Below are 14,251 nucleotides of genomic sequence, written 5' to 3' on the forward strand. Positions count from 1 at the left end.
GGCCCACCCCAAAGGCCCCCCGTGGAGGCCCCGCCCGCCATTCAAGCCCTGCCCCCCACAGGCCCCGCCCCCGCAGGCAGCGGCGCGCCCGGCGCAGCCATGGCGGCGGCGATGGGCTGGCAGGCGCCGTGGCGGGCGCTGGGCGCGCTGGGCCGGGAGCTGGCGGCCGAGTGGGCGGCGCAGGACGTGCGGGCCGCGCTGTGCCAGCTGCTGCTGCTCTGGCTGGGCCTCAGCCTGCTGGGCGTCCGCCTGGCCTGGCGCGCCTACGGCGGGGCGGTGGCCGCGCTCTGCTACCGGACGGGGCCCGCCGCCCGCCGGCCCCCGGGCACCGGGCTGGGCCCCGGCCCCGCCTCCGGCCCCGGGCCCGCCCGGCCCCGCGCACACTCCCTCTCCCCCGCCGGCCCGGCCGGACGCAACGGCGCCGCCGAGCGGCACTGCCCGCCCCGGTGAGTCTCGACCGCTACCGGGGCCGCAACCACCGCCCCGCGCCGCGGCCTCCCCGCCGCCCTGCCCGGCCCCAGCGGCACCCCCGGCCCGGCCCGGCCCTGTGCGTCCCGGAGAGCGTCCGCCGGCTCACGGCACCGGCTCGGTGCTCCCCAGTGCGCACCCCCCGGCTCTGCCCCGAACCATACACCCCGGCAAGCGCTGCCCAGCCCTGCCGGCCCCCGGGAGCAGGCGGGTGCCACAGCAGTGTGCCGTGCCCGGGTGCCATGCCCAGGTGCCACAGTGGGGTGCTGTGCCTGGGTACCAGAGCAGGGTGCCACAGCGGGGTGCTGTGCAAGGGTGCCACAGCAGGCGCTACAGTGGGGTGCTGTGCCTGGGTACCAGAGCAGGGTGCTGTACCTGGGTGCCACACTGGGATGCCACAGCAGGGTGTCATGGCCACGTGCCACAGTGGGGTGCTGTACCAGACCCTCTCACGCTGCCCCTCTCTTGCAGGGAGGGCCCAGCCACAGAGCCAGCGAAGACGCACCGGGAGTGAGGAGCACCAGGACCGCCGCGTACTGCCCATGCCATTAAAGTGCTGTGCCACCCCTTGCTTTGGCACCCATCGCCGTCACTGGAGAAGAGGCCAGGAGAGTGGGGCAGGGGCTTTATTGGGGCCGGGGCACCATGCCCATGGCGGGCACTGGCCTCATTTGGCCATGTAGTACTGGGTGGGCACAAAGGGCATCTTGGTGACGACTGCTGGATGCTGCTTCTTCCGCACCTCGACGGCGAGTGCGGTGCCAGCCCGGCTGTGCGCTGCCTCCACGTAGCCCATGGCGATGTTCTTGCCCAGGGAGGGCGAGGGGCAGCCGCTGGTCACAGTGCCTGGGGACACAAGGACATGGGGAGGTCAGGGGGGGCTGGGGCTGCCAGCCCCCTCCTCTGCCACAGGTGCAGCTGGGGGCCATGCCCATGCCAGCCCTGCCACCCCCACCTACCCACAGGCGTGCCCTTGGGGCCCAGGATCACCATGTGGGGCCGTATGGGGGGTCCCACTGATGTCAGCCCCACGCGCTTGCGTTTCGGCTTCTCTTTCACTTGTGCCATGATGATAGCCGCACCGGGGAAGTCCATGGCTGTGCGTCGCCGCTTCCCTGTGGGGCAGAGATGGGTGAGGGGAGGTCATGTCTGCCTGGTCCTCATGCCCCACCCAGGACCGTGGGGACACCTCAGCCCTCTGCCCGCTCTGAGGAGGTGGGGGTGGCTGTGGCCCTGACCTACCCAAGGTCCACAGCAGCCCGGCCTCAGCAGGTGTGGTGGTCTCATCGATGTCGTTGCCATAGAGGCAGAGCCCGGCCTCCAGGCGCAGGCTGTCCCTGGCCGCCAGCCCCGCCGGCCACACCTCGGGGACATGCAGCAGCCGCTCGGCCAGCTCCACCGCCTGCCCTGCAGGCACTGAGATCTGCAGGGGGACACAGGCAGGGTCAGCAGGGCATGGCCCTCCCCTCCCTTGGTACTGTGGTGGTGCTGTTAGAGCTCCCAGGGTACCTCTACACCATCCTCGCCGGTGTAGCCGCAGCGCGTGACCCGGCAGCCTGGCACGCCAAAGACTGTTGTGGTAATGCTATTCATGAAGGAGAGCTTGGCTAGGTCATCCGACAGCCCTGCCTGCAGCACCCGTGCCATGGAGGGACCTGGGAAAGCAGGTGGCTCTGGGAGACAGCAGTGTTTGGGGAAGGGAGGGATGCGGGGAGGGCACTGATGTCCATTGCACAAGGACTCGGAGGAGGGCAGGCCTGCGTGGGGCCCCCCACTACCTTGCAGAGCCAGCAGCGCGTTGTCCGACACTTCCAGATGAATGTCACTGCCGGCGGCCTGCAGCTCCGCTGCTCTGCCCTGCCAGGGTGACAGTGGGCTGCTAGCATGGGGGCCAGGCCGGTGCCAGCCCTGCATGTGGCCACAGCTACCTTACCCCACGCAGCCACAGATGTCACTGAAAGGTGGGAGGACTCATTCCCACCACATGTCCCCACCTCCCGTGGGGCTCGGGCAGCCCCGTACCCTCATAATGGCCAAGTCCTTGTCAGCGCAGCCAGCATTGGACACCACGTAGAGGTGATCTTCTGATGTGTTGGTGACAATGAGGTCATCCACGATGCCACCCCTCTCGTTGGTGAGCAGTGTCAGGGTGCCCTGCAGGATGTGGCCCTTAGGAGCACGGGCAGGCTGCCTGCCTGTCCCCCCCGGGGTGTCCCTGGGGACCTCTGACCCTGCCGGACGCTTGGTGCCGCCAGTGCCCCGTACCTGTCCCGGCTTCAGCTCGGCGATGTCCCCCACCACCAGGCTCTCCATGAACCTGACACGGTCCCGGCCGTACACCCGCGTCTGGAAGGGGGCAGGGAGGGGGGTGAGGCGGTGCGGGTGCCCTCCCGGCCCCAGCCCCCCCTCCCGCCCCGGCTACCTGCGGCATGTGCGAGACGTCGAAGAGCGAGCAGTGGCGGCGAGTGTGCAGGTGGGACTGGAGGTGGCCCTGCCCGTAGTGCAGCGGCAGGCTCCAGCCGGCAAACGGCACCATCCGCCCGCCGCGGGACCGGTGCAGGGCGTCCAGCGGCGTCCGCTTCAGCCCCGCCGCCGCCTCGGTCCCCCCGGGCGGCGCCCCGCCGGCCCCGCTCAGCGGCGCGGAGCCCGGGGGGCGGCGGGGTAGCGCGGCGCGACAGCCCGCCCGCAGCATCCTCCCTCCCGGCACGGCCCGGCACGGCCCCGGGGCGCCTGGGACATGGAGTCCGCCCGGCCCCCGCCCCGCCCCCGCGCTCGGGCCCGCCTCCCCCGCCGCCGACCCGGGGGGATGCTGGGTGCGGGTCCTGCCCGTGCTCGGCCATTAGGCCCCCCCCCCCGCCCCCCCCGCCGAGAGACAGGCAGGCACAGGCCGGACCGACGTAGCAGCTTTTAGTCGTGCCCGAGGCTCTCCCGGCCCCTCCTCGGCCCCCCGAGCGTGGGGGGCGCCGGCCCAGCACCCCCTGGTCTGCGGGAGCCTCGCGGCGCAGAGGTGCGGGCCGGGCGGTGCCAGGCTCTGCCTGCAACGGCAAGAGCAGAGCCAAGAGCAGAGCCATGGCAGCTGCGGGGCACCGGCCTTGGAGAGGCCTGCAGGGGGCTCCGGGCTGGCAGCGCTGCCCACCGCTGCCAGAGTGCAGGAGTCAGGGAAGGGGCACGGGGAGAGCCTGGAGCCCCCCCCGGGGCCACAGGGACAAAGGCCGATGCGCAGTGCAGGAGTCCACTGGAGTCCCGGGAGCACGGAAGAGGCAGCTCCCTCCGGCCGGCACCAGCGGGGCTCACGTGTAGGAAAGCAGGTTGATATCGTAGCAGCCATCCACCTGGAAAAGAGAGCAGCCGTTGGTCCCTGCACAGCACCATCGCTCTGCCGGGACACCCCATCCCGCTGGGAGGGCTCTGCCAGCGACGCGGCGAGGCCAGAGCCCCAGTGAGCAGGGTGCTGGGACTCACGTCAAAGCGCCCGATGCGGGCAGCTGCCTGGCGAGCCCGGATCACCTCCGTCAGCACCCACATTTGCTGGACCTCTGTTGACACCTTCTCCGGGTCAGGGAGCTCCTGGAAAGAAGCAGGCACAATGCTGCGGAGTGGGCATAGCCCAGATGGGCTGGGTCACCCCGGGCTTGGGCAGTGGTGGGGCTGGATGGCTGTGCCCCCTGGGGAGACAGGCACTATTGTGATAGTGCCCACACTCCCAGCCTGCTGGTGATTTCCCAACATGCAGCAAGCAGGGCCCTGTGCTCCAGGAAAACAAGCAGCTGAGGAAAGAGGTGACCCTGAGCCCCAGGTGCCATGGTGCCGACACAGCCCGTCCCTGCTGGCAGGTGTCCAGGGGGAGGACAGAAAACAGATTACTGGCTAATGATTAAAAACGTAATCATGCAGTCCAGAGTTTCTCAACAGCCTCCCTCTACGGCGCTCCCCAGGTTTGGTGACAGAAACCCCGCAGCAGGTGCGGGTTCACCCCAGGAACCTTTAGCCAGGCGGGACTCGCAGGCTCAGCAGCAACTCTCCAGGCTGGGGCGAAGTTCTGTGCTGCTGCTCCCCTGCCCGGCCCTGCCCATGGCACTGAGCTGCTGGTGGGTGCCTCGTGGTGTTGCTGGGAACAAGCCCAGAGTAACCCCAGCATCTCCCCCAGACCACCCCTTGCCAAGGGGACGTGATCCAAGCGATCAGCAAGGGACCAGGGTGTCCTCTCCAGCCTGCCAGACAGCTGGGCAGGGACTGGAGCTCCCAGACCTGCCGGGGCTGGCAGAAGCCTTGATGCCGACACAGCTTAAGCTCTGTAGCACCGAAGCCTGGCAGCAGAACTGCCGCGGAGGTGCCGGGTGGTGTGGCAGCCGGCTCCTACGGGCAGCACCAGTGGCTGATTCAGCAGGTTTCTGTGGGCCAGCCAGCTGCCCACCCCTGCCCTGCTCTGTCTGGACTTTGCTCACCGAAGGCTGCCGGCCAGGCAGATGTGACTTGCAAGCCGTAAACAAGTGCCACGGCTGTGACCTCCCTCTACCCACGTGCCCTGCTCCCCAGAGCGCACCCTCTGTAAAGCACTGGGGACCAGCCAGGCCACCCTGCCCCCATACACCCCACGTGCTGGCTGAGCGATGCTGCATACCCATTGCTCCCATGGGGATGTTCCTGTCCCCCGACTAGAGGGCAGGTAGACGTCACCTCAAATCACACATCCTCATGGAGCTATTTTCCTTCCGAATGCTGCAAACTACTCCCAGCACAAGACGGGTTATTCTGGGGCTCCACAGCTATTTCTGGTGGAGGCCTGGGGCTGACAGGGCATGGATGGAGCCGGCAACCTCAAAGGGGATGCTCACGCCCACAGCTGGCACCCTACACAGGTCCCTTCTTCCCCCTAATACCTCACAGCGAGGCTCACTCACCCCGTGCAGGCTGGCTGGCAGCTCCGGAGGGGTCAGCTGGGAGAGCCAGGAGGGGAAATCCTTCTGGGGGCTCTGAAACAGATCCAGAGGGTCACACAAGCGTATCCCCAATCCCACCTCCCTCTCACACCATGCAGAGTTCTGTGGTTTGGAGCCCACCCGTATTTATATTGCTATGGATATGTGTCACTTTACCATCATTAAAGGGAATTTTGTAATTTTGTCTTTTGAGTGGCTGTTTGTAACCCATGATTTGTTGCAGCAATCTCCACTTCTGTTCTGCTCCTCAGATAAACATCCACCTCTGAAATGAGCAGGACTGGGGCCAGCCAGAACAGTCCCTCCCCTGGCCCCCGACAGGACCCCAAATTCCCCAGTGGACAAGGACTTGGACCCACACTCATGTCCTCTGGAGGGAGCCTAAAGCCCCTGGAGCTGCAGGGAGCAATGCCAGGTGCAGGGCTGGAGATGGTAGCCTGTCCTGGACCCCCCGCCTGCACCGGGCAGGAAGGGCAGCATTGGCACCTGCTCACCTTTTGTCCGGGGGGAAAAATCTGCAGCTCCTCAATGGTGAAATGGAGCCAGACTGGGGAGGGCTGCCGCAGGATGAATCGCACTGCTGTCACCTGGTCCATGTCACACAGCATCTGCCGGGGCAAGGATGGGGCTGTCACCACAGGGGCTGGCATTGCTCCGGGGCAGCTTTGGGAATTTCCTCCAAAACCAACCCCAACCCACCCCAGATGTAAGGAGCCTGAAGGGAACATCAGCTCACAGGTGGCTGTCTGGGCTGAGCGGGGCACGGGCAGGCCCAGCACGGGGACCCTTGCTGCTGGGAAGGGCTGGCAGGAGCAGGAGAGGCATCGCAGGGGCCAGCCGGCCCACCGCTGCCGTGGAGACGTGGTGGGGCATCAGCACAGGACCCCAGAGACCAGGAGCCATCCTAGGGTGCGGGCAAAGGTGGGTGAGCCCCAGAGGCGTGGGTGATGCTGCGGCCAGCGGCCAGCCATGCAGACCTGGTGGCGGCGGAGGGAGAAGTAGTCCTGGGAGCCCTCCTCAGTGTGCGGGCAGGGCATCAGGCGGTAGTCCCGCAGGCAGGTCACCCAGCGGCGGGGGCCGGCAGGGCCGAGGCGCTGCACCCGCACGCTCAGGAAGGCCGTGTAGAAGTTCCTGAAGACGATCTCCTGCACCTGCGGGACCGGCGGCCTCAGCCCCTGCACCAGCACCCCCCATAGTGGGGCCGGCACCGGCACCGGCGCCCCCCTGCCCCCATACTGGTATCAGCACCGGCACCCCCCATACCGGCACCGGCATACACCCGCCCCCACACTGGTACCAGCACCGGCATCCCCCCATACCGGTATCGGCACGGGCCCCCCACCCGCTACTGGGACGGGCCCCGGCGCGCCCCTTGCCCCCGCCCCACACCGGCCCCGGGCCGCCGGCAGCATCCCGCCCCACACCGGTACGGGCGCTGCCCCGGCACTACCGGCACCGGCATCCCCCCGGTACGGGCACGGGCACCGCCCCCGCCCCTCCCCGTACTGGGGCCGCTGCCGCCCCCGGCATCCCCGCTCCTGCCCCGGCCCCGTCAGGGCACCCTCCGCCCCATTTCGGGCCCGCCCCCGCCCCCCGGCCCTCCCGCCCTGGGCCCGCCCCCGGACCCCGGCCCCCCCCCCGCCCCGGGCCAGGCCGCCCCGCGCCGGGCCGCACTCACGTCGGCAGCGGCGCCGCGGGGGAGGCGGAGGTCGATGACGGCGACGCCGGGCCGCGCCGGCTCGGCCCCCCCGCTCAGCTGGAGCGCGGCGGCGGGGCGGGGGGCGCAGGGCAGCGGGGAACGGCCCGGCCCCGCGGGCGGCCCCGCCGCTCCCGACATGGCGGCGCAGCGCGGCCGCCCCTCCTGGGCGGGGCCGGCCCGGGCGCTGTGACGTCACGCGCCGCGCCGGCCGGAAGCGGGAGCCGCGCTCGCGCCAGCAGGGGGCGCCACACTCCCGCCCCCCGCCCGGCCGGGCCCGCGCCGCGGCGCTAGAGGCGGGGCTGTAGGGGAGCGCGCGGGGTGTCGAGCCCGTACGTGTCCTTACGCAGCGCGGAAACCGCCCCCGCCACGCCGAGAGCGGTGAGACCCGCCGGCACACCCGCCTCGCTCGCGGCGGGCCCCGGGGAGAGCCCCCGCCAGCAGCGGCAGGGCTCCGGCCTACCCAGCCGCTCGGCTCTGGCCACGGGCCCCTGGCCCACCCAGCCACTCGGCCCCGGCCCACCCAGCCGCTCGGCTCTGGCCACGGGCCCCTGGCCCACCCAGCCGCTCGGCCCCGGCCCACCCAGCCGCTTGGCTCTCGCCACAGGCCCCCAGCCCACCCAGCTGCTCACCCAGCGCTGCAGCATGCCAACCCCTCAGGGAGGGGATGGGTATGGCCCTGGGGTGCACTGGGCCCCCCGCCACTGCCACACAGGAGTTATTTCTCCTCCCACACAGACCCTTAAAAGAATGCTCAGGGAAAACACAAAGTGGATCCACACTTGAAATGATTTAGCATGAAGGAGAGAAAAATAACATCTATGAACTAAAGGAAGAGGCAGCCAAGGGGCAGAAGGCAGCCAGGGGTGGCCCCACGGCTCAGACGAGCTGGGCCCGAGCAGGGCAGTGGGTCCCTGGGAGCTGGCACTCAGAAGCTAAGCTCATACAAACTGCTGGCAGCGGTACACCGGTTTTTAAGTCTTTTTTTAATAAAACAATTGGAGGATGTATCAAAAATTTAGTAAAAAATTAGATTTGAGAGTTTACTGATTTTGTTTGACTATTAACTATTCTTGGCGCTTTTTTTCTTTTTTTTTTTTTTTTTTCTTTTCTTTATTTATTTTTTAAACTTTTAATCTTTTCCAACAGCATCCAGGCACGGAGCAGCCAGGAGGAGATGTGCGGCCTGGACTGGCGAGGCCATCCCTGCACTGCTCTCAAGGAGGAGTTGAGGCAGAGAGACGGCACCACGCTACAAACAGCCCACCACTGCTGAAACACCTCGCGGGGAAGGGATTTTGCTGAAAAGAAGACCACCCTGACTCTGGCGCTCACTGGGAAGCAGAGGAACTGTTGTGGCACAGGACCTGGCTCACCCTCCTGTGAGCTGCCCCAGCACAGCGCTGCACCCCGAGGTGCGGGCAGCTGCCCCCACACTTAGCCATCAATACCCCAAGCCAGTCTGACTCAACTGATGACTATTTTATGATGCGTGAGAAAAATAGGATATCTTTGCTTAAAAAAAAAATAATAAAAGAATCAAACCCTGAACCAAGAAGCTGATGCCCCAGAGGAGGAGGAGGAAGAAGATGAGGCTGGCTGTCCTCGAGGGCCTCCCCCTCAACAGCCCTGAATCAACAGCCCTGGAGCTCACTTGCAGCACTGTGCTGCCCTCCTCCTCCCCAAAACTACACATCCCAGTTTAGGTAAACAGCAGATTAAATGTAAAAACTTAAAACATCGACTTCAGAAAGTCCCTTGAATTTAATTATTTTTAGGCTACCTTTCATGTTACGTCCTGTAGCTAGACACACGTGAATAGAAAAAACAGTACAGTTAGTGTTAAAGGCAAACAGCGGAGGACCCAGAGTGCTACCCCAGTGCTGCCTGCTCCTCCCGACCCGACCCGTCCCGTCCCCCCTCCCTGCCCGCCACCCCGGCCCCGGCCCCGGCCAAAAGCCCAGCCGGCGGGAAGGCGTGTTTGAGCCGAGAATTTTTTCTATGAATAAAATAAAACCAAAGCTTGTTAGGCAAAAATAAAACAAGTGTCCCCCCAAGTCCCACGAGTGCTCCTGTGTGGCAGGCACAGCCAGAGAGGGCCGCTGGGGAGCGGGCTAAGGTTTCGGGTTCCCGGCTGGCGAGGGGGCTGCCGGCCCACAGACAGCACTGGTGTGGAGCTGGAGGCCCCTTCTCCCCCGAGAGCCTCCCATTCATTAAGGGGGGACGTAGGGTGGCGGAGACCTGTACGGGGTCATGTTCTTCGGGCGGGAGCCTTTCCCCTCCATGGGTGCGGTGAAGGGGGGCGGAGGCTGGTAGGGTGGCGCATTGGGGTCCTCGTCCCGCAGCGGCGTGTACTCCCCAATGGTGTCCTGGTTGAGCGGCGTGGTCTCTGGCATGCTCTGGTTGGGGTACTCTGGGGGGGGCAGTGGGGCTTTCTCCTCCTGGAGGATGAGGGGCATGCTGGAGGATGGTGGAGGCTTGGAGTCATCCAGCTCATCGGCGAAGATGATGGGCACACCCTTCTTTATGAAGGTGGCCTGGTCTTCGATGGTCAGCTTCCCTTTCCTCTTCTTGCGGTAGCAGATCATGGCGATGATGCCAGCCACGAGGAGGATGGCGGCCACCACCACGGCAGGGATGACAGTGTGCAGGTACACGTCATCCTCGCTGCTCTTCTCGGGGTCTTTTCCAGCTGCCACTGTCGGCGTCGCCTCTGAGATCACCCGTCCATCCTTTGTCACAGGGATGAACTGGATGTGCCTGCAGCTGCCGGAGCCGACCACTGACACATTTAGAGGCTTGAACTCGGGCTGCAAGACATTGGAGAAAGCTGGGCTCGGCCCGCCAGAGTCATCCGCAATTTTTTTGCTCAAAGTCCGGATCTGCTCCCGGGGGCAGGGCTCCAGGGGCAGTGTGTTGTTTGTCCACTCCACTACAATGGAGCCTTTGGTGATGTCCTGCACCGTGATGGTGCTGCTGTTCCTGTCGCCGAATGCCAGAGCCAGCTTCTTCACCAGCATGATCTTCTTATTGATGTCATTCACCACCGCGTTGTGGTCCCCTTCCAGCCTGGCCTTGAACTTCACTGGAGACTTGTCCCCGTGTGGGCGTTTGTGGACATGGATTTCGAAAGCGTCCACAGCAAAAAGCCCGCCTTTGTCAGTTGCATACATGAAGTACTCGTGCTTCCCGATGTGGTTGTGGTCTGGCATGCCGTACATGAGCTGGCTGGTGCTGTTGAACTGCACCCACGAATTCTCCTCTATCATCTGCTGCTCCTTCAGCTTCAAGGTCAGCTGCAGTTTGTCAGTGGTGGTATCTTCCTTGTCATAGAAGGTATCTGATGGTATTTTAACCTCAAAGTAAGTGCCCTCCCATGCGTCGACCCTGTCGATGTGGTTTGTCAGCTTGGGTGGCTCATTTGGCTCCCAGGGCCGGGGGATCCCACTAGCTGTGGTGCGTACACGGGTCGGTGGGGAGGCTGTTGTCAGCTTGGAGATGGGGGACCTGGTTGTGCTGGGAGGCTTCGTTGGACGGGGTGTTTTGGGTCTTCGAGTAGGCCTTCGCGTGGTCGCCGTGGAGGAATCCGTTGTAGATGGCGTGGCTGGCTTCAGAGTGGAGACTCTCGGTTTCTTGGTGGTAGTGGTGGGTGGCGTGATCACTGCTGTGGGCTCTACGTACCCAGGCATTGTAGGGCGAATTGGCACAGAGGCCATGCCAGTGCCTTCTGCTACCCTGGTTGGCTGGATCGGTCCCAGCGTGGGTGTCTGGACGATGGGGCCTCTTGTTCTGATGGTGACTGTAGGCTTCCTTGGGAGTGGTATGGGCTCCCGGACGGGGGGTGCCGTTGTCTCTGTGGGAGGCGCAATGGCGGGCGATGTCGGGGTGGGGACGATCCTGGTCGGTGGCTCTTGTGCGGCAGTAGTGGGTGGCCCAATGGCAGTCAAAGGCGTAGGGGTGGCGTTGATCTGCCGCCGCATCCTCTTCGGGAGGTGAGGTTTCTTGTTAGCAATGTGCCAGCCAACAACAGGGTAGCCAAGGCGGGCAGACATGGTTCCTTCCTTAGCTGGAGCCTCCACCTTGCTGATGTTGGGGACACTGTTTTGGCTCAGAGAACATCCCAGTTTCCACGAGAGTAAGGCCCCGTTTTCCACCACCTTCTTTGCATTTCCTGGCCCAGCCATGAAGGCCGACATGTCAAAGAGTCTGTTATTTACAACAGGAACCAACTTCATGTTATGAAGTTCCACCTCTGAGAAGCTTCTCATTCTATTTAAGAGTTCAATCCTCTGCTTTGGTGTCATTTTTGTCAAGTCGGCATCCAAAATGACAGTCAGGATAGTGACTGGCTCTTCCGAGCTGCACACAAACGGCGCTGTGTCACCCGTGTCTTGGACAGCCAGTCGCACCGACTGAGGCTCGTTGTGGTCTTCTTGGTGAACCTCAATGGAGAAGACGTTTGCGGTCTGTGGCACGTAGCTCCCGTTCGGGAAGGGCTGCAATGTGGTCACCGAGATGTAGTGGACACCCTTGTCTGTCTCAAGGGGCAGCCCTTCCAGGGAGCTGCTGTCTGTGTTCCAGTGTAACCAAGAAGGCAAGGAGTCCTTCCCAGCTTCGGAGATCTACCAAACAAAAAAACAGAAGGTGCTTTTAGAAATACAGCATTAGGACAGTTTCTAGCAGCAACAATTTAAAGAATTAGAGAAAACATTCTGAAGCACAACAACTGGGGAAGGAACATCCTGGCCAGAGTGGGGCAGCCTGTGTCTCATCCTCCACGTGGTGGCAAGGATGAGCTCTGCAGCGTGCACTGGTTCCAGAGGGCTTCAGGAGCCACAGGAGGTGACAAAATCCTGCCCGGATCCCTTGCCTGCCAGGCAGTAGCTCTCCAGCACTCGCTGTGCAAGTACTAAGCACAAGTGGTGCATCTTCTCTGAGGGCAGAAGGGGAGTTCAGGTCTTGGGGACAGCTACAAAGCTGAGGGTGAAGTTACGCCATACAGCAGAGCTGATCCAGCAACTCTCCTCTTCTCGCTCCTTCCTCTCCTATCCCTGCCATCGCTCCTTTCCTCACCTGACCACACCCTGCAAGCCCACCACTCCAGCAGCTCAGCAGAACAGAGGTTTTCTCTGATAACTTTCAGCTTCATCCTGCAGCAGCCAGGCTGAGCCGAAGGGACCAGAAGCTGGCAAACCATGGCTCAGGGTCCCCTGCCCAGCTCGGGCACACCAGCTCTCAACAAGCAGCAGCAAACCTTGGAGCTACGCAGCTGCTTAAAACACGGCATCCTCCTGCACTGCCGGAAGAATGGCAAGCTGGGGACGAAGGAGGAGAGCAAACCTGACACCTGGTCAGCACAGCACCACGATGGCCAGCATGAGCAGGCAGGGACACGGCGCGTGGGCTGGGGCACTGCTGGACATCACACAGGACGGTGTGCCAGCCTAGCTTTATGCCCAGTTAGCTTAAAACAAAGGATTTCACTTTCATATAATAACGTGCTTCTGCAGGCTACGAACAAGGGGTGGCTTTGGCCCAGGCCGTAGGTACCTCAGGACTCCAGCGTATTATTTACTACCTCTTTTAGGTCAACGGCAACACTTTTTTTTTCCCCTCCTTTACATGACTTGTGGTGCAGATCAGCGAAGCGTGGGCCAAGAGCACAAGCCTCCCATTCAAACCGCGCGGCCCAACAGCAGGGGCAAGACACGCAGCGATGGGATTTCTATATGCTCCAGAGGAGGAGCGAGCCTGCAGTAACCTCACTGGCTCCCTCCTCGTTCCAGTTTATCCACCTGTGCCTTTCTGAGCCCACCCTCCTCCTCCAGCTTTGGGTCACTTTCCCAGCCAGCCCAAGTCCAGACCCTGCAGGTCTCCTGGCCATTTTACTCATGCAAAGACCCTGGTTCTCTCCAACACGTCACCAACACAGCTGACACCTCACCAAGGTGCTCCCCACCCTGTGCAGGAGAAAGCCACACGTGCCAGAATGCAGGGGTCTCCTGCCTCCTGCTCTGGGTGTAGCTGAGGGTGGATGCAAACCTCCAAACCCCCATTCCCAGCAGTGATGTCTGTCTGTCTGCGCTACAGCCGTTTGCTGATTGCGAGGCACAGTGGAACCACTTGGGCTGCACGGTGGAAGGGGTGACACTGCCAGCTCGGTGACAGGCTATGACATTTCCCAGGGCTGTAGGTACCCCAGGGTGAGTAACTTGAGCGTTCCCACCTCCTGGGCTTGGAGGCTTTTGCAAAGTGCCCTGCCTGGGCTTTCCAGAGCTTGCCAGAGGAATCTCTGCTACACACTCCAAGGAAACAGGTAATCTTGGGGCCCACAGAGCCACCTTTAGCAGCCTGGTCAATGCTCTGGACGTGCTGCAGTCCAGCACAGAGCTGCACTCCAGCTCTCCTCCTGAAAGGGAGCTTTAGTTACTCTGCAGTTCTGTAAAGCTCATACATATTTCATAATTCATCCAAACACAAAGCTGAGTGAGGAGCTTCGCAAGGAAACCTGCCTGGCAGGAGTACCCCTGCACCCAGCAGCGGGTGCAGGGACGGGGCTGGGCTCACCAGAGCTGCCCACCTGCATGTCCTGCTGGGGAAAGCCCCTGCGATGGACAGGCGAGGAGCGATGCCTGGTGCTGCAGGGCTGGGCAGCCCGTGGGTGCCGGGTACCTCTCCTGGCCCCGCAGCTGCAGGCAGGGCTCAGGCAGCATGCTGAAGCTCACAGACTTCACCCCCCCCCACAGGTCTGAGCACACTGAAGGGTCTGGACGCGCAGCTCTACAAGGATAACTAACATAGGACCCCAAAGTCTTTTGGTGAGAGCAGCTTGAGAAAGCTTTTGTGCAAGAGCTGCAGAGGGTTTCGGCCATGATCGCACAGGCAACACCCTCATTCCTCTCCCCTGTGAAGGATCAGCTCTGCTTTCGGCCAGCCTGGACAAGCAGGAGAGCACATCACGAGACATGCGCTGGGTATAGTTTATACAGCAGAGTTTAAAGCTGTTAGCCCAGCGTTTAGTTATGATTCCTGCTTAAACACCAGCTGGAGAAAGCTGACCCACAGGCCCTGAACCCCGCCACATCCCACCTGCACCGAGGCACTGACACATGAATATCCTTCCACTTGGTGCTGCTGTTTACCCACA

The 14,251-nt window shown here is 63.2% G+C and overlaps 4 protein-coding genes across 9 annotated transcripts in view; 1 reads left to right on the plus strand and 3 right to left on the minus strand.

Annotated features, from left to right (window-relative positions):
- Positions 1-45: 45 nt before the first annotated feature.
- Positions 46-1,039, plus strand: TCTA (T cell leukemia translocation altered). The gene is made up of 2 exons (XM_056335012.1): positions 46-446; positions 940-1,039. The coding sequence occupies exons 1-2, from the start codon at positions 100-102 to the stop codon at positions 980-982; spliced, it is 390 nt and encodes a 129-aa protein (XP_056190987.1). The 5' UTR covers positions 46-99; the 3' UTR covers positions 983-1,039.
- A 39-nt stretch (positions 1,040-1,078) lies between these two features.
- Positions 1,079-3,200, minus strand: AMT (aminomethyltransferase). Its single transcript, XM_056335009.1, has 8 exons — positions 2,891-3,200; positions 2,734-2,814; positions 2,491-2,622; positions 2,247-2,325; positions 1,978-2,123; positions 1,711-1,891; positions 1,428-1,583; positions 1,079-1,314 (listed from the first exon to the last, which is right to left on the minus strand). The coding sequence occupies exons 1-8, from the start codon at positions 3,158-3,160 to the stop codon at positions 1,136-1,138; spliced, it is 1,224 nt and encodes a 407-aa protein (XP_056190984.1). The 5' UTR covers positions 3,161-3,200; the 3' UTR covers positions 1,079-1,135.
- A 158-nt stretch (positions 3,201-3,358) lies between these two features.
- On the minus strand, positions 3,359-7,282 carry NICN1 (nicolin 1, tubulin polyglutamylase complex subunit). Its single transcript, XM_056335011.1, has 6 exons — positions 7,087-7,282; positions 6,386-6,559; positions 5,903-6,016; positions 5,370-5,441; positions 3,931-4,035; positions 3,359-3,800 (listed from the first exon to the last, which is right to left on the minus strand). The coding sequence occupies exons 1-6, from the start codon at positions 7,243-7,245 to the stop codon at positions 3,759-3,761; spliced, it is 666 nt and encodes a 221-aa protein (XP_056190986.1). The 5' UTR covers positions 7,246-7,282; the 3' UTR covers positions 3,359-3,758.
- Positions 7,283-8,849: 1,567 nt separating this feature from the next.
- Positions 8,850-14,251, minus strand: part of DAG1 (dystroglycan 1) — a 53,519-nt gene continuing 48,117 nt past the window's right edge. For all 6 annotated transcript variants that reach the window (XM_056335008.1, XM_056335003.1, XM_056335002.1 and 3 more), the window contains one exon: positions 8,850-11,726. In XM_056335008.1, coding sequence (XP_056190983.1) covers positions 9,318-11,726 — 2,409 coding nt within the window. In that variant the 3' untranslated portion in view covers positions 8,850-9,317. The remainder of the gene's footprint in view (positions 11,727-14,251) is intronic.

Source organism: Falco biarmicus, chromosome 4 (genome assembly GCF_023638135.1).
Source record: "Falco biarmicus isolate bFalBia1 chromosome 4, bFalBia1.pri, whole genome shotgun sequence".
Taxonomy (NCBI): domain Eukaryota; kingdom Metazoa; phylum Chordata; class Aves; order Falconiformes; family Falconidae; genus Falco; species Falco biarmicus.